At 48.6% G+C, this 25,516-nt stretch overlaps 1 protein-coding gene across 1 annotated transcript in view; it reads left to right on the top strand.

The window, feature by feature from the left end:
* Window positions 1-381: 381 nt before the first annotated feature.
* The window catches only part of URGCP (upregulator of cell proliferation), a 44,051-nt gene continuing 18,916 nt past the window's right edge, over window positions 382-25,516 (top strand). The window contains exons 1-2 of the mRNA XM_029606882.1: window positions 382-481; window positions 5,357-5,428. Coding sequence (XP_029462742.1) covers window positions 388-481; window positions 5,357-5,428 — 166 coding nt within the window. The 5' untranslated portion in view covers window positions 382-387. The remainder of the gene's footprint in view (window positions 482-5,356; window positions 5,429-25,516) is intronic.

Genomic DNA, 25,516 nt, shown 5'->3' on the forward strand with positions numbered 1-25,516 from the left:
AAGTGTACTGCTTGAGCCTGTGGGGGCCTGCCTACTTCTGTACGACACCCGTATTTGCAAGTTCCTGAAATAAAGATTTATATTGTTTCACAGAAGTTTGTGTTCACTCTCCTTCCTCCCAAGAAGGATTTGTTTATTTGTTTTTTTCACCTAGAAACCAGGAATAATGTCCAACCACCAAAGAGGATGGAGTTGGGTTCTGAACATTACTAATGATTCTGCTTGGAATCCTCAAGAGGAAATTTTCTTGCATTTATCAGTAAATGAAAGCTAACATTCCTGACTACGTGCTCATGTGGTTTCAGTTTCATTTCTCCTCCTATCATTATAAAATTTCCTGGTAAACAGCTGAACTCTTCAGTCTCAAGGTAGGCAGGGATGAAGAATATGCGGAGAACACGGAGAAAGCGAAGACAGATTGTGAACTGGCAGCAGCCAAGGTCTCAAGCTCTAAGTCAGCTCTCAGGAGCATCAGAACAAGGTGAGTGAGCTTACAGAGGGAAGGTTTCAGTGGCCATTTACCTGGGTAAAAGGACTTTTTACCAGCATACAGGGTGGACTGCCCTTCCTAAGATTTACCTGGCATTGCTTACCCTCCCTCCAGACTCTTTAACATGTCCTCACGCCAATTGCCGTAACTTTTTAGTTCTGCATCTTCTGAGTCTCCCTGTTCTACCTCAGCCTCTTGATTGCTTCCTGTAACACTTGATCTCTTCCCCTTATCTCCCTGCCCTCACCCCAGTGATTGTTACTACGTCTTTTCAGTCCCCCTATATCTACATGAACTTGCTGTGTTTCTTGATTACCTCCAGCTCCCTGAATGCCCCCTTTTGTTGTAATTTCTTGCCTGGAATTGATGTATTCTTGATTACCACTCTCCTCCAGACTCTCTAACAGGACCTTACCTGTCACCTCCCTGTCTTCATCCAGTTGTAGTTTTTGCTCCCCTTTCGTCTTTCGAGTCCAACTATTTCTATTTGAAGCTCTCAGTTGCTTCCAGTATTAATGGGTATTCATTCTCCACCATTGTTATATTTGAGTTTCTCCTCACATTACATTCTTGAGTGCCTGCCCCTTAGACCATTAGTGGGGTCTTTTCCCTGCATCTCCTCCCTCCATATCTGCCCCTTATAACAGGGACTCCCTGTGATCCACCTTTACAGATATTGGACTCTCCCCTACTTGTGAGCTGTTCTGATTCTTTCCTTCTGACAATGTTCTTCTACCATTTTTTGTAATCCACCTTCTGCCTTTCCTAGGAAAAGATAGAACAGCAAATGAATATAAATAAATTATCAAGGCTGGAACAGAGGCAAGGCCAGAACTGATCTTTTTTTTTTTTTTTTGGGGGGGGGGGGGGAGTCCAATGTTAACATGGATGGGCAGAAGGCATACAGGTCTGAGCCCTACTAGTTGTACTCTTATTGTCATGGGCTGCCCCTGAAGTCTCTTCCAAAACGAACCTCATGCCTGGAACAGTCCACCACTAGAACTCCTTTCCTTTAGGGTAGCCTTCGCTGCTACTCATAGCAGCCTTTTTACTTCAGCCAAGCACGGCCTCAGGCCTCCTGACCCGTGTACAAACAGTCTTTATACTCTGGTGCTGCTTGGCACCCAGTCCCGCCAAGTTTCTCCCCCAGATAAAAACACAAAGCAACAGTGTAGAGTCAGTGGGTAACAGCTTCTCTTATCAAGTTCTTTTACCTACAGTTTGCAGTAGCAGTGCAAAATTCCCCTTTTTAATATAAGGCTACAAACTCAGGTTTTCCCAGCCAGATAACCGCCTTGCGTAGGGGTTGCACAACTCTCCCCAACTCCCCTCCATTGTGCAGCAACTAGCAGCCTTCCCAAGCCAAACAAACAATCAAGGATATACTCTTTAAATCAAGAACAACCTTCCCCCAACCATGTCACTCACTCAGTTTCCATGGCTGACTCTAAGAACTCCTCTGTCAAAGAATCTATCTCCATGCCCTCCTCTGAAGAGCAGGCCTTTTTAGGCCACCTCCACTATTCGGGCACACCTTCCTCCTCTATTGCCATGGGTTCAACTGTGACCGTTTCGCTATTGCAGTGCACAGCTGGCTGCTCTGTTTCCTCCTTAACCCATGGGTCAAACTGTGCCTCTAAGAACTTGGGAGTTGTAGTTCTTTTCTTCCTCCCTTGCACCCTCTGGTGACTACCGTTTTGTGTGTCCTGCGAGATGCAAGGCACAGTTGATTTCTTACATCTTTGTTGGGAGAGTGGGCTGATGCTCCTCTCCCAGGATGTTCTCAAATGGTCTGAAATAGGCCCTCTAGTGACTACCGTTTTGTGTGTCCTGCGAGATGCAGGGCACAGTTGGTTTCTTACATCTTTGTTGGGAGCCACTGCAAAATATGTTATACATCGGACACTAGAGATGTGAATCGTGTGATCGATCGTCTTAACAATCGATTTCGGCTGGGAGGGGGAGGGAATTGGATCGTCGCCGTTTGGGTTTTTTAAATATCGTGAAAATCGAAAACCGGCACACTAAAACATCCCTAAAACCCACCCCGACCCTTTAAAATAAATCCCCCACCCCAAAATGCCTTAAATTACCTGGGGTCCAGTGGGGGGGAGGGCGGGGAAAACCGGCACACTAAAACAACCCTAAAACCCACCCCGACCCTTTAAAATAAATCCCCCACCCCAAAATGCCTTAAATTACCTGGGGTCCAGTGGGGGGGAGGGCGGGAAAACCGGCACACTAAAACAACCCTAAAACCCACCCCGACCCTTTAAAATAAATCCCCCACCCTCCCGAACCCCCCCAAAATGCCTTAAATTACCTGGGGTCCAGAGGAAGGGTCCCGGTGTGATCTTTTACTCTTGGACCTCCGGTGCTTGTAGAAATGGCGCCGGCGCTACCTTTGCCTTGTCATATGACAGGTCAAAGGTAGCGCCGGCGCCATTTTGTTTTTTGTCCCTCGAGTTCAGGAGCGTAGGAGATCGCTCCCAGACCCCCGCTGGACCCCCAGGGACTTTTGGCCAGCTTGGGGGGGCCTCCTGACCCCCACAAGACTTGCCAAAAGTCCAGCGGGGGTCCGGAATGACCTCCTGCAGTCGAATCGTGTTGTCTACGGCCGGCGCCATTTTGCGCAAAATGGCGGCGCAAAATGGCGCCGGCCATAGGCAACACGATTTGACTGCAGGAGGTCGTTCCAGACCCCCGCTGGACTTTTGGCAAGTCTTGTGGGGGTCAGGAGGCCCCCCCAAGCTGGCCAAAAGTCCCTGGGGGTCCAGCGGGGGTCCGGGAGCGATCTCCTGCCGCGAATCGTTTTTCCGTACGGAAAAACCAAAGGTAGCGCCGGCGCCATTTCTACAAGCACCGGAGGTCCGAGAGTGGAAGATCACAGCGGGACCCTTCCTCTGGACCCCACGTAATTTAAGGCATTTTGGGGGGGTTCGGGAGGGTGGGGGATTTATTTTAAAGGGTCGGGTGGGTTTTAGGGTTTTTTTAGTGTGCCGGTTTTCCCGCCCTCCCCTTTCCCCTCCCCCCGATTTACGATTTTTTTGACAAATCGGGGGAATTGTTATTGTATCGCGGCTCTAACGATTTTTGACGATTTAAAATATATCGGACGATATTTTAAATCGTCAAAAAACGATTCACATCCCTATCGGACACAGATTGTGGCAATGGAAGGTGGGTCCCTGGAAGACTGCATGGTTCTGTTTCGTTGCGTGGTGCGGGCCAGGGTGAGGGCTGAATATGAACACGCTGTAGCCAAGGATACACTTGACAGATTTGTCTGGCAATGGGCAATTGCAAACGGGCTTTGTGAGGTTCTCAACAGATCCCAGCCTTCGTTAGTCATGTACATTTAGGCTTTTTGTTTTTGGGCAGTGGCGCACGCCCTCCACAGAGCGCGTGTATGGGAGAAGTGAGGCGTTCCTGCCCTTAGTCAGCCACGAGCCTTGGGGTCCCACTTGGGCAGACGGGAGCAACCCCGAAGCCTCCCTGCCAGGGTTACGGTCCCCTTCCCCTCCTTTCCAGCCTCTGATGTTTGGCCAGGGGAGCACACCTGGCAGTGGAACCCCTGCCCCTCCCCTCCCCCCCCCCTATTGTAAGCTCGGAATTTGGGAAAGCACCTTTGGACAGCTATGTCACCGCAACATCTTGTGTGACTCTTGTTCAGGCCAATTAGTGTGGCCCTGCGGGATGCAGGACCACAGTTGTAAGATGTATATTGAATATTGTCAGGAGGAAGGCTAACACCAACCACCTGGATTGGAACGGGATGTCCAGAAATAGTCCCTCTGGTGACTAGAGGCTGCTGGCTTGAACTCTCTCTCTGAGCAGAGAGAGCTGCTTTTCTGCTTCTTTTCAGGGGAAAGTTTTCTTTCCCCTGGTTCTTTCTCCCCTCTAAGAAGGGGAGAATCTTCTTGTTTTTTCTTTTTTCTCTTGTTTTTTGGTTTTCAGGGGAGTTGGATTTACTGCTGCTGCTACTGCCTTGCTCAAGGTAAGCCATTTTCAAATTTTCTGCTGAGGTTTTCCCAGGCAAGGCACCTGGGGTGGGGCAGGAGTAGCTGCAGTTTTTCCCTCTCCCCCATTTTTACTTTAGTTTCTTTAGTCGTATTCCTTTAGAGTTTATTTTGATAGTTTGTTTTGTGCTTGATTTAGTTTGTTCCTTTATTTGTGTAATTTGAAGGTTTGGTTTTTGTTTGTGGTTTAGTTTTTTGTAGTTGAGTGTTTGTTCCTTTGTTTCTTTAATTTTGTTGACTTAATTGTTTTTGCTTGTGTTTTGTTTGTCCCCTTGTAGTTGCATGTTTGTTTTGTGTTTGTCCCTTTTGTGTTCCTTGAGTTATAGTTTTGTTAAGTTCCTTGTTTAGTTTTTGTCACCCATTTTTGTTTGAGTTTTCCTTCCCCCATAGAGGCAATAACACCATGCACGGTGCCTGCTAGGCCTGTGCAGAGCTTTCTTCAGTTAGGCTTCTGACTGGTTCCTCCACAGTTCCTGGTTTCCTAAGCTTGTTCCCCTTTCCTTGTCCATATCCCTACCCCCCTCCACTGCCAAGGTCCACTCCACCCCTGCTTTTCCCCCTTCCCATCCTTTATTTTAGTTATTTTCAAAGCACATTGAGGACCAGGGGGGCTGAGTGTTCCAGGAGGCTGCTAGCAAACATTACACTCTCATTAGAACAATTTAATACATTGGATTTTCAAAAGCTAGTCACATAGATTTTGTTAGTCCAATGAAAAAGTATAAATGCAACCTGTTTCTTAACCTTTATTTCTGTGAAGTTAAAGAATAAAAAACATCTGATCCTAGATAACTGTATTAAGTCACCCACTATCATTATCTTATCATCCTCTGTCTTTGCTTTGCAGGCTTACTACGTCTAGAAGGATCTTCAAGGAATCTGCCAATAACAGAGACCTCAGAGGAAGAAGCTGGTAAAGGTAGGACATTAATTGCTTTTTAACTGCAAATCACTTTACTTTGCATGGGATCATCTTCAGGCCCCAATTTGGGAGGTTCCATTAGTCCTTCTAAGTATCCCTTAATGTGAATGGCATGTCTCCCACCTCCTTCTGAACCAAAAACTGCTGTTGTTATATCATATATTTAAATTCCGCTGTTATATCATATATATCAATTTTTGCATACAGATTTTTAGTATCAAACGGTTTTTATTATTATGAACATAACCAAAATGTAGAACCAAAAAGTAGGTCTGGAGAGGTGGTACACTGTCCCCTACACAGACCAGGCAAGAACAACAGCTCCACAGTAATCTACAACTCCCCATCCCCCCCCCCCCACCCCCCCCCCCCCATGAAAGATAAATGTCCAAAGTCAGTGTCCATGCACGCAGCTTCCTTCGAGACGTCCAGAGGCCAAGATGTATCTTCTAGAGGTGGATTCCACTACAACCTCAGCAATCGTTGATAACCAAACTTCGTGACCGGGAAGACAGTGATTGCAAATAAGGGTCCCAAATCAGTAAGAATCTCCGGCGGGAGCGTGGGTCCACTCGGGAGCCCAATTCCTCCATGCGTAACAAGTGATGTAAATGATTGCGCCAAGTCCAAAAAGAGGGGGGACCCGGATCCCGCCAGTACAATAAAATAACCTTCTTCCCCACCAAGCAAGCTTTGTGTATGAAATATCGGGGACCCTGCTTCAAGGAAATGCGTGGGAAATGGCCAAAAAGGAACAGTAGTGGCGTTATAGGCAAATTAACCCCCAAAAGGTCCATTAAATATGATGCAACCCGTCCCCAAAAGCGGCGGACTTTAGGACAGGCCCAGAAAGAGTGGGAGAGATGCCCTATTGCTCCATGACATTTACTACAAATTGCACTCTGGACCAACCCGGCGCGATGAGCCAATTGGGTAGAGATATAAGCCCTTCGCAGAAACTTATAATGCATTTCTCTATAATACATATTAATAGTAATGAGGTTAATTCGCCCAAAGCTTGCTTTTAATATGGGGATTGTAAGAGCAAATATCCCATCTTTATTCCAACGTTCAAGCAGTAGTACATAGGGCTCCATTCTCGTGACACCTTGTAAAATCTTGTAATATTGGGATACCTTGGGAGCCCTCTGGACGTTAAACCGCAACACCCTATCTAAGGAGGTAAGGACCTCCACTGGGCCAGGGTCCATCGGTAAGGACTGAAAATAATGCTTAAGTTGGAGGTACGGGAAAACATGAGAGACATTCAACCCAAACCTTGAGCGCAGGTCAGGAAAAGAGAGCAACTGACCATCATCATTGATAACCTGCCCTATGCGAGTAAGGTCCTGTGCTCGCCAGTCTTGAAACCCCTTGGTCTGGGAGCCTGGAAGGAAAGCACCATTCCCCTGAATAGGTAGCAGGGGCACACACAATCGAGGCGTCCGTAGCAGCTGTGTGACTAGCCGCCACGTAGCTCGAATCGGGGTGACAACGGAAGAATGAAGCAGCACAAAAGGGAGTTCCCGGGCAGGAGCTTGAACAACATAAGAAAGAGCAAAAGGCACCACCAAGGCCGACTCCGCAGTTATGTGAATAAAGGAAGATTGATGTAACATCCAATCCCTTAAAATACGGAGATTGCATGCCAGATTATAGAGTCGCAAGTCAGGAACTCCCAATCCCCCCGCTCCCCAGCGCTCTCGAAGGTCCACCAATGAAATACGCGCCTTGCCTCCCCTCCATAAAAAAACCCTTAAGGCTTTGTCAAGGGATCTAAGATCATGACGATTAAGCAAAAGAGGCAGATTTTGCAAAAGGAAGAGCCATTTTGGCAAAAGCACCATCTTAAACAAATTAAGACGGCCACAGAGGGAGAGAGGCAATGCATGCCAAGTGCGAAGTCTATCCAGGGTCACCTGAAGCAAAGGCTTAACATTTGCCACGTAAAGGTCAGTCAGAGGGGAGGTAATGATCACCCCCAAATAGCGGAGGGAACCAGCAGCCCATTTTAATGGAAAATCACCCTGCCAGCTTTCTCTAAGGGTATCCGGAAAGGCTAAAGCCTCTGACTTAGTAGGATTAAGGCGAAGTCCCGCAAAACTGCCAAATTCCGCAAAAAGCTGCATTAATGGAGGTAAAGAGCGCTGGGGCCTAGATAAAAAGAGCATCACATCATCAGCAAATGCAACATATTTAAAAAGTTCATGGTGCATGCGTATACCCCGTATCTGCCCTATGTCGAGAATTGACAGTAATAAAGGCTCTAACTGTAGTAGAAAAAGCAAAGGTGACAGGGGGCACCCTTGTCTGGTGCCTCGGGTTATAGAAAACACCTCTGAATGAGCATTATTAGCTACAATAACCGCAGTGGGCTCATGATATAATAAGCGAAGGGCATCTAGGAACCAGCCATCAAAGCCCAACTCCCGCAGAATGTAGAAGAGGTAGCCCCATTCTACACGATCAAAGGCCTTGTCTGCATCAAAATTGACCAAAAGATATTGCTCTTCCATCATCTGACTCATCTCCATGGCCGCCAGGACCTTTCTGATAGCAGTTAACGCATAACGCTTCCTTACAAAGCCCACCTGATTTTCCCCAATCAAGGAGGGAAGTACCTCCGCCAAGCGGTCAGCCAGGATTTTGGCCAATAGCTTCTGGTCAACATTGAGAAGCGAGATAGGCCTGTAAGAAGTCACGGAAGTAGCATCCCTCCCCGGCTTGGCTATAAGTGTAATGTGGGCCTGATTGACATGATGAGGATATTGCCCCTGAGCGACCAAGGTGGTAAACGTCTGAGCCAGGACGGGGCTAACCTGATCCACTAGGCTACGATAAAACTCAGCCGTGAACCCATCCGGTCCTGGCGCTTTAAATCGCTTGGACTGCTGGATGGCCTTATGGATTTCTTCCTGTTCCAGGGGCAAATTTAGCTTCTCCTGTTGTGCCACTGTTAGAGCCGGTAAATCCAGCTTTGCACAAAATTGAGTACAGACATCAGGTTTCCAAGCTCCCTTAGTGTAAAGGCGAGAGAAGAAGGTCTGAAACTGCGCGAGAATGGCCGTAGCATCCGTATGCATAACTCCTGTTTCTGAACGGATTACAGGGATGTGCTTGGAGGAGCGAGACGCCTTCACTAAATTATGGAGCATCCTGCCCGACTTATTACTGTAGCGATGCATCCGATATTGATAATAGAGCAGACTTTTCTTTTCTCTTTGATGAAGTAAAGTGTTAATTTTCCCTTGTAATACCCGATGGGCCTCCCTGTCCTCTGGGATACTAGTACGAGCTAGACGCCGTTTAAGCGTCTGTAACTGGGCACTTAAAGTGAGGAGACTCGCATCTAGGGCTTTCCGTCGACGGGCTACAAAGGAGATAATATCTCCTCGTATCACTGCCTTAGCGGCGTACCAAAAAAGCACAGGGTCAGATTTATGTTCCTCATTAAGAGTCGCGTAATCCTGCCATCGCGAGCTTAGATATTCCTGGAAAGGAATATCATCAGCCAAAAAATATGGATATCGCCACAGCCGTGGAGTAGGAGCGTAAGGGGAGACCTGCACATCCATCCAGATTGGAGCATGATCGGAAATAAGAATATCGCCAATACATGCATCATTAACCTTTGTAAAATGTTTATCACTAATAAAGAAATAATCCAAACGCGACCACGTCGCGTGGGCCCGAGATACGTGTGTGAAGTCTCTCTCACTTGGGTGTAAGAGGCGCCACGCATCAAGGAGATGCATCGACTGCTCAAGCTGCGTCAAACTGGCGCTGACAACCCGATCCCGTGGGCTACTACTGGATTTATCTAAATGCAAATCACGGATCGCATTAAAATCCCCTCCCAGGATAACAAAATCATCAAGATAGGGCAGCAGCTGACCCTGCAGGGCCCGCAGGTATCCTACCATGTCATTATTTGGAGCATAGGCGTTACAAAGTACGATTGAAACATTGAAAAGTTTAACAACTAGAATCAGGTAGCGACCCCGTGGATCCTTCAATTCCCGGAGTATGGTGAAGGGCACATGTTTACCAAAAAGTATAGCTACCCCTGCGGATTTGGAGGAGGCCGAGGCATAATACACATCCCCCACCCAACCTCTGCGGAGCTTGGCATGCTCAACATCTGTCAAGTGAGTCTCCTGGAGAAATGCCACGTCCACCTGTTTTTTCTTAAGATGATTCAATATTTTTGACCTCTTAATAGGCGAATTTATGCCACAGACATTCCAGGATATAAACCTTAATCCACTAACTGACATGACCTAAAAAGAGGATAAACAGTACAACAGGTAAGCATAGGTCAGAAACAGGAAGGTTCTCCCAGCTAAAACCTCCCTGTAAAAGCAATCCCAATAGAGGACAAGAATTGACTCCCCGAACTACGTGCATGGTACCCCCCCCGAATCTGAAATGAATTCCCCCCCCTCCCCTACCCTGCCCCCCTTTCCCCCCCCTGTGCCCGAAACCTCCCCACCCCAACATGCATACAGTAGAAGAAGTCACCACCATGCATACAAACACCCACCCCCCCCTACCCGACGCATTCCAGCCTCATCCACTCCATGTATGCTGAACATGGACCCTGGGAGGTCCGCACATGGACATTCGCATAGGCTTAGTGTCAGATAGAATAACCGAAAAACTGTATAGGAGTCCAAGACGGGGAACCGCTGCAACAAAGTCCTGGGCACAGATAAAAAAAAAAACTCAGCCCAGTCCCGCGCTGACACCAGCTGTAGGGAAAGAAAGAAACTCCAAAAAAAGAAGGGAAAACTCCAAATGCTGCCAGTTAGGGCTCCAAACTGCGATGGCTAGCCACTCCGCTGCTCTCAATCTGGGTCCTCACTTGCACGAGGGGAACTCTGATGACTTCTGGAGGCCACTGTACGCACGAACTCCTGCGCCTCCATGAGCTCCGTGAATCACCGGACTCCCTCTCGGGTAACCACCCGTAGCCTAGCCGGATATATCAAAGTGGCACGGTATCCCAAGTTAATAAGCTGAGTGCATACCGGGGCTAGAACGCGGCGCTTCGCAGACAGGGCGGTCGAAAAATCCTGAAACACCATGATCTTTTTATTGTCATACATCAGTGTTTTACCTGCCCGAGTCGCCTGCAAAATTTCCCCTTTGTGCACAAAATTAAAAATCTTGGCGATTATGATGCGCGGTCTGGGATCCGACTCCTTCCTTTGGCCCAGCCGGTGTGCCCTCTCAACACGCAGGGGCCCGTGCGCCGTGGTAAGGCCCAATTCCTTGGTGAGCCAGCCCTCCAAAAATGTCACAAGCTCTCGATCGGGTATAGACTCCGGGAGGCCCAGGAAACGCAAATTTGAGCGGCGAGACCGGTTTTCCAGGTCTTCTAGACGGTCTGCCTGCTTCGCCACCACCAGTTTTAAGGCCGTCACCTCCGCCTCCACGTTTTGCGCGCCGTCTTGAAGATCGGAGACTCGCTGCTCCAACGTCGAAAAACGGGCCTCGCAGCCCGCAAACGCCGCGGCTAGCTCGGTGAGTTTAGTGGAAATACCCTTCAGCTCCGGACCTAGTAATTCAGATATTGCGGCCTTGATTTCAGTGATCGCCGCTTTGGTAGGTGGGGGCGGGGTGGCCGGCGCCATGTTGCTCTGCACCTCGGAGCCGCGCGGCTTGTCCTTCTCCTTATCTTTTTGTTTCAAACGGGCCGCCATGGCACTCCTCTGATTCGGCGTGAGATCAGCACAGGTTCCCCAAGGTCCTGGATTGGATTTAAGCCAAAATAGCCGTGGATGAGGCTGGATGCAGGAGGGTCGGCGCTGCGAGGGAAAAAATCACGGCTTTCCCCTGCACTGCATCACGTGACCTCTCGCATACAGATTTTTAAACGCGCACACACAGGTTTAAAAGCGTGTGCATGGATTTTGAGTAGTAGGCAGATGTTGAATTGTTTATGTCTTTTGTTTTTAATTATGTATAGTTCCTTATTTTTATCTTTTATTGTTACTAGCTTTTTTGATTTTTAGAACCCTGAGGATTGGTTTTATTCTTCAATTTTAATTCTTATCTTTTAACAGCTAAACTTTATTATTGTGCTTTTAAATTTTTAGCTGTTATCTCTTATTACTGAATGTATTTATTGTATTTCATTATTTGTTTTTAAAGTGTAAACCTCTGTGAAGGCTATGGCTAATGCAGCAGTATATAAAAAACAATAAACTATAAACTATCAATGTCCAAGTCTCTTTCGCCTGTTCCTCCAATAACCTCAGGAGCAGTTGCTGTTGTTCATTCTGCCATTGCAGGGTCACCTGTAGGAGCTGGTGTGTAGTTTCCTGTTGCTTTTGCATTTGCTCTACCATCCACTTCAGCATATTCTCCACCTCCATTCTGTGGGCACCTCTGAGAGACAAACAAAAAGAAAAAAACCAAGTGCGGCCTCTCACAAGTCCAATGTCCCCACCTCCTACTCCCTCACAAGCTTTTCTTCTTACCAGAGCTTAATTTTAATCTCACTTTTATAACACAAATCCTACATAGTCTTTACCTGGTTATCCTCCTCTCAGAGCCCAGGTAAATTACCTTCCTTTCTGAGAAGAGGCGTTGCTGGTGTAAATAAGTTTCTGGCTACTTGCTTCCAATTCCTCCAGGTGATCCTGCTGTGATCCCACTCTGCCACCAATTTGTAAGAACTTGCCTTGTAGAATTCTGCTGCTTGAACTTCCCCAGACCAGTTCTCTCTGCAGAATCTTTCAGGCTATAAGGACTTCAGCCTTTTCCTACTCCTCTCACTGCAATCTGGTTGTGGAATTTGGTATTATTGGGGATTTTCTCCACTGTTTGGGCCCATAGGATTCAGCTCTTCCTTTCCTCAAGTGCTCTTCCTGATCTGGTTTCAAATGCTTTGTACATTCTGTAGCTCCTTATTAATTAGGTCATCACCTGGTTCCTGGGCTTGTGCAATCTACATTTCCCTCAGTCCTGTGGCTCTCTGGGAGCTGTAGTTGTCCCCTCCCCCACCCCTTCCTCTGCCTACACTGGCTTCCTCTTTTCCTTTACTCCCCTTTAGTCTGAGTAATGGGACATACCTCCCATTACACTATACAGAGGTATTATGATATTCTCCATTTTATTCTCTGTTCCTGTCACTGTTGCAAGCGTGGGCCCTTGGCCCAAGGTGGTGTTGGTGCCATCTGTGGGGGCCAACCGTCGGGTGGCGAGGCCGGACGGGAAGCAGAGGCCAGCTGGAGCTTTTCCACTACCAGCCCATGTTGTTGCACTGGAGGTGGATTCTTGGGCTGAGGTGGGGTTGATGTAACCCATAGGCAAGGGCCCACGGGTCCCCACCGTCAGCAGGTGGAGTGGAATGAAGCTAGAGGCCACTGGAACTTCACCTATACCAGCCCACGTTCCCATCGGGTTGAGCCTTTGGGTGCCAGAGCCGGCAGGCGGGCCTCGAGATAGGACAATGAAGGTAGATAGTTCAGCCCAGAGACAGCAGCCAGCAGGTGGTGTAAGTCTATCCAAGACGGGTTGCGGAACTGGAACCCAAGCACTAAGGAACAAGGAGTGCCGAAGCCTTGAGAGTCCACATCCAGAGGATAGAGACAGAGGTGTCACTGTGGAGCTCGGATGGAAATTGGCAGCCAATGGAAGATGTGGCAAGCAATGTAGAACTTTGGGCAAGAGTCTATTGCAAGGTCATCCTTAGCAATGGTCAGGGCACAGAGATGGCAGACATGGTCAGACGTAGCAATGGTCAAGGCACAGGGAATCAGAGGTCCTGAAGTCAATCTCTACATTTAATTATCATTTATTAACAAAATATTTCTTATAAATACATTCAATATGGCTGTTCTTTATGTTACCTACTCGGACCCTTACCTGAACACTCTACAATCACACTCATGCTTTACCCTTAAATACTCATTCATACCATACACATCTCATTCATTCCCCATTCATTCTATACATAAAATATATAAAGTGCTAGAAATTCCTTTGCATCCAATGCAATTATAATACTGAATACATCATTTTTTTAATCCTTATTTGTTGAATGCAGTCTTCTACTCATCGCCGCTTCATATCCGGACCAGGTTGTATGCCCAGCAAAGATCCAACTTAGTGAAAATTCTAGCTCCTTGTAACCGATCTAGTAATTCTGGGATCAGAGGTAGCGGGTATCTGTCACGTCGAGTGATACAAGGACGGAGAGACCCATCTTTTTTTGGCCACAAAGAAAAATCCGACTCCGGTTGGGGAAGTGGAAGGTCGAATGAAACCTCTGTCCAGATTCTTCTGGATATAGGCGGACATGGCCTGGGTCTCCGGGAGCGATAGCGGATAGACCCGTCCTTGGGGTGGCGTTGTACCTGGGATCAGGTTGATTGCACAATCGAAGGGCCGATGCTCCGGAAGTAGCTTGGCTTCCTCCTTCGAGAAAACGTCCCAGAAGGCGTGGTATTGGGGCGGTAGCACCAGTGGTGTTGTCAGGAGTGGTACCAGTGGTCAAGGCCGGGCGGACAGACAATCATCAAAGCAGGTCGGACCCCAGGACGTAATCTGGAGGGAGTCCCAACAGATCACGGGGGAATGTTTCCGAAGCCATGGCAGGCCTAAAACATTTGGGTGTATGGATTTCTCCAAGATGAGGAACGAGATCTCCTCAACGTGTAGGAGACCGGTGCGTAGCGTTAATGGCTTAGTGCAAATAGAAATAGTTCCTGGAAGTGGGGTCCCATGAATTGAAGACACTCGTATGGCGGGCTTCAGAGGTTGGAACCCAAGCTGAAGCTGCTGAACCAAATCCCCGAGGATACAATTGCCCCCAGCTCTGGAGTTCACCAGGGCTAGGGTGTCGAAGTTTCCTTCAGGGAGATGAATGGTCACTGGAACGGTACATGGGGAGGCGGATGTAGTGTTACCTAGGGTTAGTTCCCCGACTATCCCTAGGTCCGAGCGTTTCCCGGACGCTCGCCACAGCGGGGAAGGAAATGTCCCTTGCCACCGCAATACAAGCATAGACCCTGGAACCGACGTCTTCTCCTCTCCTCTTGAGAGATAGGGCCCCGGCCCAACTGCATAGGTTCTGCATCTTGAGCCCGCGGAGAGGCAGAAGGGGAGTGGCTGGTTCGGGGAGGGTGTGGTTCCAGAGCCCCCGGGTCTCTGAGCGGGCTTCCTCTCCCGGAACCGACGTTGGATACGGCGGTCCACGTGACCCGCCAGAGCAATGAGATCATTCAAGTCATCAGGGAGATACCTGGCCGCCAACTCATCCTGAAGTCTAGGGGAGAGGCCCTCCAGAAATATGCCGTGCAGGCTATCGCTTCCTAAGTTCAACTCTGCTGCCATGGTCTGGAACTTTACAGCGTAGTCAGACAAGGGCCGGTTACCCTGGCGTAGCTGAAGTAATTCGGATGCAGCCGTAAGTCCGCGGGAGGGCTCATCAAAGATCCGTCGAAACGTGGAAACATATTGCACCAGATTGGGTAGGCGGGAGTCCTGTCACTCTCATAGCGAAGAGGACCATGCCATTGGTTTCCCATCCAATAATGAAATGATGTAACTGGTCTTGATCCGATCTGTGGGAAACTGAGCTGGCAGTAGGTTGAAGCGAATAAAGCATTGATTGAGGAACCCCCGGCATAGTTTCGCATCCCCAGAGTACCGCAACGGTGCTGGCAATTGTATAAGTGTGGTTGGTATGGGGTCAGCTCCAGCCACTGGTACCGGAGGGCTGGGTGCGGTGGTTCCGTATATTCAGTGAACTAGCCTCTGCACGGTTGTCATCAGGGATTTGATGCAGGTTTGCTGCTGTTGCAACCTCTGTGCGATACCTGGAATGGCTTTCAGGGTCGAGAGATCCACCGGGTCCATGGCCTTGCAAACTGTTAGGGTCGTGGACCCTTGGGCCGGCTGAGACTGCAGGTGTTGTACTGTGGAGACCCACAGTAGGCGGCGCAGCCGGGAGGTGGCGCTGAAGAGGTGTTGTGATGAAGGCTTCACCACTGGAAGCCCAAGGTCCCCCCCAGGAGGAGCCCATAGGAACTCAGGCCTCTTGGACTTAGGAGTGACCGTATGCGACCAAGGATCAAGGGGCGGCCGGAGAGATGGTTGATGGGAGCGAATGGTTCCTGGAGGCCAGAAGAGACTTCACCCTCGGAAGCCCCCGGGAGGAGCCGTGAGAGCCCGAGCCGCTGGGACTTAGGAGAACCTGCAGACAAGCAATCACCTGTAGACGACAAGGAAGCTGGAGAAGGAGTAAATGGACAAAGCAGGATCAGAAGCCAGAAGTCCGAAGTCAAAACCAAGGGAAGAAGCTGAAGTTGCAGTTGATGAACGAAGCAGAGTCAGAAGCCAGAAGTCGGAAGTACAAGCCAAGGTAGCCGGGGGTCTGGAGACATGTTAGAAATCTGCTTGGTAGTTAGCAATCTGTTAACAATCTTGCTAGGTAGTTAGCAATCTGTTAGGAATCTGCTATGTGGAGGGAAGGAGCAAGCAGATGGGAGTTAGCAATCTGTAGAGTCGCGCTCCTCCAAGGGGAGGAGCTAGCAATCTGTAGGGTTGTGCTCCCCAGAGGGGAGGAGATAGCAATCTGTTATACTCTGTGATACTGATTGGGGAAGCCAGCAGATAATATGTTACGCTTCTGCTCCTGAAGAAGGAGGAGTTGGGAATCCATTATGGAATAGGCTGCGGAGTAGCAATCTGTATAGAACCACCCTGCCAGGGAGGCGAAGTTAGCTATCTGTACGAGTCCTGCTAGGAAGTTAGCAATCTGATAGGCTTGGCTCCTGTAATAATAATAAGCCAGCAACCTGTATGATTCCCACAGGGAGATAATTATCTGATGTAGAACAGCTTCCGCAGAAAGAGGAGTAACACTTAGTAGAAATAGTGAATCCCTAGGCCGATGGCAGGTGACAGCACCATCCAGTGGAGATCCTGAGAGGGACCACCAGCTAGGCTGGAGTATTGAGACAAACACAGATAGTTCTTTTATTAGACTGGAAATAGAACCACCAGAGGTGGCAGTAGTGAGTAGATGTGCCCGGCACGGCTGAAGTCCCTCTGATACTGGAAATACGATCTCTGTGTTGCTGAGCTGTAAGGAGAGACTATAGGTAGTGGGGTAGATTTTCAAAGGGATACGCGCGTACCCCCTGAAAACCTACCCCAAACCCCCCCTGCGCGCGCCGAGCCTATTTTGCATAGGCTCGGCGGCGCGCACAAGCCCCGGGATGCGCGTAAGTCCCGGGGCTTGCATGGAGAGGTGTGCCGGGGGCGTGGCGGTCGTGACGCGGCGTTTCGGGGGCGTGGCGCGGGTGACGCGACGTTTCGGGGGCGGCGCCGTGGGCATGGTTTCGGCCCGGGGGCGTTCCGGGGATGTGGCCGCGCCCTCCAGAACAGCTCCCGGGTCGGGTGATGGCGCACCGGCAGCCCGCTGACGTGCGCAGATTTACGTCTGCCTCCGGCAGGCGTAAATCCAGTGATAAAGGTGTGTGGGGGGGGGTTTAGATAGGGCCGGAGGTGAAGGGGAGGGGAGGCGAACAAAAGTACGCGTTCGCGCTAAATTATAAAACCTACCCCAGCGAGTAGACAGGGTATGCTGGGCTTAACCAGTGGTAGATGATACACTCACAATTGAAGATGTCTGCAATGTCCTCTTATGCAACAGAGAGTCTTTAGTAATCGGGAACAGGAGCTGCAGGCAAGAACTGGTTCTTGAAGGCAGTCTGAAATAGAACTCTCAATAACTGTATATAGAATGGCTTCTGGAATAGAAGAGAGGCTAGGAGAGAATTAGGAACGTAGGCCCTCGTGGAGCGAGTACCGGTTCCTATCTGTTAATTTGTAAAAGTATACCATAGATATAGGTATACAATATCTTCAGAGAAAGAAGAGAGTCTGAGAAAGGTCTTAGGAACAGAAGCCCACGTGGAGCGAGTACCGGTTCCTTTCTGTAGACTGAGATGGTGACTCACGATCTCCATACCTGCGATAAACGTCTTAGACTGAAGGGAATCTTGAGATAAGGAACAAGGGCCCTCGTGGAGCGAGTACCAGTTCCTGCCTGTATAGGACTCACTGTGTTCACGTCTGCAATCGCCTCCAGGAATTAGGAGTCTTCTGAGTCTTCGGGACCATAGGCCCTCGAGGTGCGAGTACCGGATCCCATGTTGCAATCTGAAATTAAGAAGAGAGAGTGGAGCCCCCGAGGAGCGGGTACTCCTGGTAAGTTTGAAATGGCCGAGTAGTGAAGAAGGTTTCCCCTGGCTGACTCAGATTGTGGTTGCAAGTAGTGTGAACTGCCGAAGCAAGTCCTGTTGAAGTTCCTTGCTAACTCGTTAGAGGTTAGCAAACAAAGACATTTAAATGGAATACGGATGACTTAACTACGGGGGAACCCTCAGAGGTTCGCGCCCTTGCTGGTACAAGTCTGGAGCGCGCGCGCATGCACGCCCTAACATCATCAGGAACATGGTGGATCCACGGCGTCAGGCCACTCCAGGGACACCGGGACCAAGAGGTGGAGAGAAGCTGCGGCTGCATCTGTCCATCTGAGCCGAAGGGAGTCGCCACAAGGTAAAGAGAGGGTGGAGCAAGGGCGAGAATAGGCACGAACGCAACAGTACCCCCCTTCAAAGGGCGGTATCCTCTTTGGGTACCAGGTCAAGTACCAGAGATGCGCGAGGTGGCACTGATGAGCATCTCTTATCCAATAGGTCTTGAGGCTCCCAAAAGATGGTTTCAGGGCCGAAGCCCTTTCAGGCAAACAAAGTTCAGTCTCTTGTTTACACATCCAAGGTCTCAAATATTTACGTTTGAGTTCATAGAAACATGATGACAGATAGATGATGAGATTTTTTTGAAGAATCCCGCAGAATGAATAATGAAGTCAGTAGCAATGAGATGGGCTGCCGTGGACATCACTGAGGTTTCAGTGGAAGTGGTGATGTAGACACTGGTCCTTAATCCACTTCTAAGTCGCTCTTCCGCAGAATGCTGGAAGAGAGAAGATGGCAATACCAATAAAGCAAATAGGCTGATGTATGGGGATGTCCTCATCTTCGGAATCAGCCGTGCTGTAAACCTCCAGCACGACCTCCGAGCAACCAAATGTAAGTTGATAGACCGAGATATCTTCTTTTCCTTTGGAATCAACCAGGCCATAGGTTTGTGGCACGACTTCCGAGTGACCAAATGTAAGTTGATGACAAGATATCTTCTTCTTCGGAATCCACAGTGCCAAAACTTGCGGGCACGACTTCCGAGTGAACCAAACGTAAAGTTGACAAATGAGAGAAATCTTCTTCTTCGGAATCAACAGTGCCAAAACTTGTGGGCACGACTTCCGAATAAACCACATGCGAATACTGGTAGCTAGAGATGTCTTCTTCTTTAGAACTGATGATGGCACCAGCAGAACGTCAGGCTGGTAAAGAGAGATATCCTTTTCCTCTTTGGAATCAACAGTACTGAAGTTCTTCAGCATGACTCCCAAGTAGATAGAACGTGATGAATATCTCAATTTTGTAGTCCAGGAAGACATTAAAGATGTAGAGTGCCGCCTAGCTATGGCGCGCATAGCAACCGCTATGTAAACAGCAGGTTGAAGAAAAACTGTTGATGATGTTTGTAAGATCCTGAAAAGAAGTGTTGGTGAAAAGAATCATCCAAGGCCCACTTCAAGTTATAAATACAATAGTGGATCTTCAAATTCATCAATTGGACTCCTCAGGTATTCCACAAACATCTGAGATTAGAGTTGTCCCTTGCCTCTGAGTCCTTCAGGGCAGAGATTCGAACCGTCGCTGGTTCAGGGTTCACTGAAACTGGACGAGAGAGTGGAGGAGATATTGCTGTATAGCCAAAGAACATTCCTCCCGTGAGACTCAGGCTTGTCCGTTTCCCGGACGAATAGGGCAAGCAGAAACATCATGGCTTGGCTGACCGCAGTACATACACAAGTCGTTCTTCCTCCTATATCTTCTCTCTTTAGAAGTCAAGTGTCCGTGACCAGCTTCCTTCAGTTACTTCTTCTCTACAGCAGGAGGCGCTGTACCCCTTCTTAGTGCAAAAGCACTGGTTTGCTTCAACCCAGGTAACACCTTAGGCCGGGATTCCTTTACCTTGTCTCAGAGCCGCCAGTCAATCCGAGTGGCTAAGGATATTAATTCTTCCAGCGAGTCAGGGGTCTGACGAGCAGCCAGCTCATCCTTGATATTGGTGTCCAGGCCTCTGCAAAAGAGTGTCTTCAGACATCTAGGGTCCCAGTGAAGCTCTGCTGCTAGTGTTTTAAATTCAATGGAGAATTGTAAAGTGAAATGTAAGCTGCACTGGTTCAAGAAGCCTCGAGTCTTCTGGAGTTCTCCGGAGAATCAAACAGGTGCCGCCAGTGGAACAGCTGACTTTAAAGTTACCTCTGGTAACTGGACTTCTTGTTTAGAAGCTGTGCTTTGAGTCTTCTGCGTATGAAGCTGGTGAAAGGCTGCAGTAAGTTTCTCCAGGTTTTCTTGCTGTTCAGAAAGGCGTTGAGATAGGCCTGGAATAGCCTGCAAGGCAGAAATATGAACCGGGTCCATAGGCCACAGACTTCAAATACCTTTAGCTGAGTCCCCAGAAGTACTGCTTTTCAATGCTTCACTTGGACGCTGAAGTCACAGAAATTTAGGATTCTCCAAATTCGTTTGTTGATGGCCAAATTAAAAGAAGTTAATCTCTCCAATTCTTTTGCCAGAATTACTGAAGTAAAATTTCTCCAATTCTTATAGCCAGATACATGGAGTTAAATTCTTCAGTTTTTCTCAATACTATACAGCCGGATTCATGGAGTTAGAAATCTGTTAGAAATCTGCTTAGGGAGGAAGTGACGTCACTTCCCCATGTAAGCCGCGCTTCGGTACGGCTCCTCGAGCTTCAGGGGCTAATTAGCTTTTTTACCGATCCCGACGCCTCTTTTGGGCGCCGCTAACCCTTGCCAGCTTCCTCCAAGGCTGCAGTATGGCCTCTAAAAAAAAAAACGCCGGATTTGCGCAAGTTCTCCTATGCCCGCGGGGACGACGACCTGGTCTCGGAGAAATCCAACATGGCGGCGGCTGACTCCCTCGAGGAGCGCGAGGAGGAGAAATCTGACGCATCTCCTCAAGAGGACTCCCCTCCGTCCCGATCCGAGATGAGGAGATGGTTTGGGGAGATCCGGCAGGTCTTAAAAACCTATAAGCTAGAAATTGCAGAAATGATTGCCGGCATGAAAGAGGAGACGGCGGAGTTGGGGCGTCGTGTGGATGAAACTGAGCTGAGATTAGATACACAGGGAGAAGGCTGGGAAGCAATGCGAAAGGAACACACCCTGCTACAGCAATCTTACTTCTCCCTTTCTGAAAAGCTGGAAGATATTGAAAACCGCAGCAGAAGGTGTAATTTGAGGATCCGGGGCATTCCTGAATCTGAGGACTACTCAGACTGCGTGGAGGTGGTGAGAAAACTTTCTGTTTTTTTTCTAACTCAGGATGCAGAGCCAGAATCCATCGCAGAAGCTGATATTAGGGTGGACAGAGCTCACCGGACCCTGGGTCCTCAATTGGCTAATCGTCCCAGAGACATTGTTGTGTGTTATCACTCATTTCAACAGAAAGATAAAATTTTTAATATTGCCAGAAAGCAGAGATCCTGGCAGTGGGAAGGTCATGAAGTGGCTATCTATGCTGATCTTTCTTCCGCCACCTTAAAGAAGCGACAGGAGTATCGCTGTGTTACTACTAAACTCGCTGACCTGCAGATCCGATATCGCTGGCTATACCCAGGAGGACTGGCATTTACTATACAAGGCCAGACGCATCGTACGAAGTCTGTGAGAGAGGCGGTAGAGATCCTACAACAAGAAGGCATCACTGTTGTTTTACCTCCAGCGGGGCCCACTGCCGAGGGAGGCCAAATAGCTCGGAGCGCCCCCCAACCACGCTGGCAAAGGGTTGCCAAGGGCCGGCGTCGTCTCCGCAGGAATGCGCCTGAGGATGGTACAGGAGAGCCACCTGCTTGATAACAAGCATTTTAGGGACTGAGGCCTCTGACTGTGCTCTCTGGCTGGAGTTGTTCAGCTGTTCTCTGGTTTTGTTTGTTCCTTTCCAGAGTATGATTCCAAATCTGATGCCTTTCTTTCTCAAGTTTTATGCCCAACATATGTTTGATCGGTTATGTTTACGTTATCTTTCAGCAAGCCCTGGACCTGAGCTATGTGGGGAGTGACTTAACTACCTCCATGGGTGGATGGCACGGAGTGGTGGTGCCATTGTTTGCTATGCAAGGGGGGAGGGGGTGGGGATGGGAATGTGTGAGGGTTGTTTGCAAGAAGGGTGGGTGTGCTTTGATGAATCTGGTAACGGGTGGATTGGGCGATGGTTTACCATGGGTTATGCGGTGTTTAGCTGTTTAAAGTGGGATGGCTAGTTTTAAATTTCTGTCCTTGAATGTCAAAGGGCTTAACACCCCTAGAAAGCGGAAACTATTATTTAAGGAATTAGATCGTATGAATGTGGATATTGCCATGTTGCAGGAGACCCATTTACGAAAGAGATATCAAAGATTGATGGGTAATCCCAAGTATCCTTATCAGTACTGGGCTGCGGCTACGGTAGCGTCTAAGTATACTGGGGTAGGAATTTTAATACACAAGGATTGCCATTTTGAGCTCAAAGAAATGTATGATGACCCTGCTGGAAGATTTATCCTGGTTAAACTACGCATAGGGACTGAGCTGTATACCTTGGTATCTCTGTATGGCCCTACCTCACACAAACAAGACTTTTACCATACCTTGAATCTGACTCTGCAATCCCGGGTGGAGGGCACCTTACTTCTGGGCGGGGATTTTAATTTGACTTTGAATCCACGCCTAGATACTTCAGTGGGTTCCAGTTCCGACCCTAAAAAAGCCAGAGATGAACTGAAAGTGCTGATGAGGTGTCTTGGTGTACAGGATATATGGAGGGCCCGCAATCCCACCTCGCGGAATTACACTTTTTACTCTGCCCCGCATAATAGTTATTCCAGAATTGATATGTTTATGGGAACCTCTGGATTGATCCCCAGGGTATTGCGGGTGGATATCGAGCCTATTCTGTGGTCCGACCATGCGCCCATTTGGTTTACCTTACAGGTGAGGGACTACGATCGTGGTACGAAATACTGGAGGCTAAACGATTCCTTGTTAGATGACCCTGAGTTTGTTACCCAGATCGATTCAGACATCCACGAGTATCTACAACATAATGATACAGGTGATGTCAATTCCGTGACTGTCTGGGAGTGTCTTAAGGCTGTTATTCGGGGCAAATTTATTGCCAGGGGGGCCCTGCTAAAGAAGCAAAGGGAAAGGGAGCGGGCTCTCTTGCTGGCCCAGCTTCACGATCTCGAAAACTCTCATAAACAATCCGGATCCCCTAGGTTGCTACTTCCCCAGTTGCAGGATCTCAGAAATCGTATAGCTTCTCTGGATGCAGCTTATCTAGCTCACCAATTACAACTAACTCAGCAAAGGTATTTCGAAGGGGGGAATAAGGCAGGGAAAGTACTTGCTAATGTTCTTAAGCGGAGGCAAGCTCAGACCACCATTATTAAGATTAAAAGTAAGGAGGGAGAGCTGTTAACAGACAATAAGTCTATTAGGGGGCGCTTCCATCAATTTTATGCCGAGCTCTATGCGATGGACAAGGATATAGGGCAGGGCGATATTGACCAATATCTTGAGATGTCCCAGGTTCCCAAGTTAGAGGAGTCCCACCAACGTGTTCTGAATAAGGATATCTCCACGCAAGAAATAGTTCAGGCTATCCGATCACTCAAACCTGGGAAATCCCCGGGCATTGACGGATATACGGGTAGGTTTTATCAAACCTTTGCATCTCGTATAGCCCCAGTTTTGGCTCACGTGTTCATGGCACTGAAAGAGGGGATTTCATTTACTGATGCTGCTAACACTGCTGGAATAACAATCCTCGCTAAACCGGGAAGGGACCCGACTGTCTGCGGGTCCTATAGGCCGATATCCCTCATAAATATTGACCTTAAAATTTTAGCAAAAATTTTGGCCACGCGACTGAATGGCTTCATTGCCCAACTTATTCATCCCGATCAGGTGGGTTTCATCCCCGGCCGCCAAGCTTGTGACAATGTACACAAAATAATTGATTTATTTTGGTGGGTAAAAAAGTGTAATATACCAGCAGTAGCGCTGGCGCTGGACGCTGAGAAAGCTTTTGATATGGTGCACTGGCCATATCTTTTTGCTTTATTGAGGAAAATGCAATTTGGTGATACCTTCATACAGTGGATCCAGCAATTGTATTCCAACCCGTTAGCATGCATAAAAATCAATGGGGGCTATTCCTCTACTTTCCCGGTGAGGCGAGGTACCAGACAAGGTTGTCCGCTGTCCCCGATTCTTTTTGCAATCTTTCTGGAGCCGTTTGCCGCCTCGATTCGTAATCATGCAGGCATTCAGGGAGTGGAGGTGGGGGCGTTTACGTCCAAGCTTTCCCTGTTTGCAGATGATATACTGCTCCTGCTAACCCAACCTGAATCTTCCTTGCCGCACTTGACCAAGGCTATGGAGGCGTTTAGTAGGGTATCAGGTTTTAGGCTTAATTGGGATAAGTCCGAGCTATTGAATATTACCCTGTCTAGCTCCGCTGCACAAATTCTTAAGCAACGGTTTCGTTTTAAATGGGCGCAAGATAAATTGAAGTACCTGGGAGTGTATATTAGTGCTTCCCAAGATTTATTTCCCTTAAACTACGGGAAGCTGTGGGCCTCGATTCTCCGAGAGTTGGAGGAGTGGAATAGATATAGCATTTCATGGCTGGGTAGAATTGCTGCAGTCAAAATGACTGTGCTCCCAAAATTGCTGTATCTGTTTCAAACCCTGCCAATTGATATACCTAGGCGCATGTTAGTGCAATGGCAGCGGAGGTTGCTGATCTACGTTTGGGGGGGAAAGCGTCCCCGTATTGCTAGACATACTCTTTATAGACATAGAGCCCGGGGTGGCCTGGGGGTCCCGAACCTGGAGCGCTATTATATGGCAGCTCGATTTAAATCCCTAGCTGACTGGCATAAGCAAGCTAACCCGAAGCCCTGGGTCCGCTTTAGTCAACAGCTACTGGGGGACGTGCCGTTAAGCAGTCTATTGTGGCAGCCTAGGAACACCTGGGTGGTTTCTCCCGAGAATGTTTTACCCCCAACCATGCTCTTTGCTCTGCAGTACTGGGGAAGCGGCAAGAGGGCGGTATTGGGGCCCCGTGAATTTCACGGATCTACCTATTTATATGCGAACTCAGCCTTTTCCCCAGGTTATGGGAGTACGGCTGCTCGCAGCTGGAGGGCTCGGGGCCTACGAAACTGGGGACAGGTCATGGGGGCTAAAGGTTTACTACCCTTCTCAGATTTGCAGATACGCTATGGACTGGAGGAGGGCGATGTCTTTTTCTATCTACAATTGCGCCATTATGCGAGTACTTCTTTGGTGTCTACTCATGTACTTTTGGGGCCTTCTGAGTTTGAAAAGATGTGTCAGAAAGCAGACTTTACGGTTAAGCTCATGTCCGGTTTGTATAATTTGTTGGGGCTTGAATCAGGGGGGAAAACGAAGGCCATGTTGGCTTGGGAGCGTGATTTACAGTGTGCTTATTCCACATCCGAATGGGAAGGAATATCGTTGGGCCTGGGAAAGGGCCTCATTGCAGCATCCTTAGTGGAAAACTCCTTAAAGATGTTTTTCCGCTGGTACTTATATCCGACCCGTTTACACCGGATGTCCTCCCAGTTGTCCAATCGGTGCTGGAGAGGCTGTCAGATTGACGGCACCTACTTTCATATGTGGTGGACCTGCCCTGTACTTCGGCCCTTGTGGCAGGAGGTGGAGACTTGGATTCAACAGATGTGTTTCGTTTCGGTTGCTCTATTGCCACAACATGCCTTACTGGGTATCCCACTGCTTCCCAGTAAAGGGAATCATAACAGGCTAGTGAACTATGTTTGTACAGCCACTCGGAATGAGATTGCCAAGCACTGGAAATCCGCCTCTCTGCCTTC

Source organism: Rhinatrema bivittatum, chromosome 6 (genome assembly GCF_901001135.1).
Source record: "Rhinatrema bivittatum chromosome 6, aRhiBiv1.1, whole genome shotgun sequence".
In the NCBI taxonomy this organism is placed as follows: domain Eukaryota; kingdom Metazoa; phylum Chordata; class Amphibia; order Gymnophiona; family Rhinatrematidae; genus Rhinatrema; species Rhinatrema bivittatum.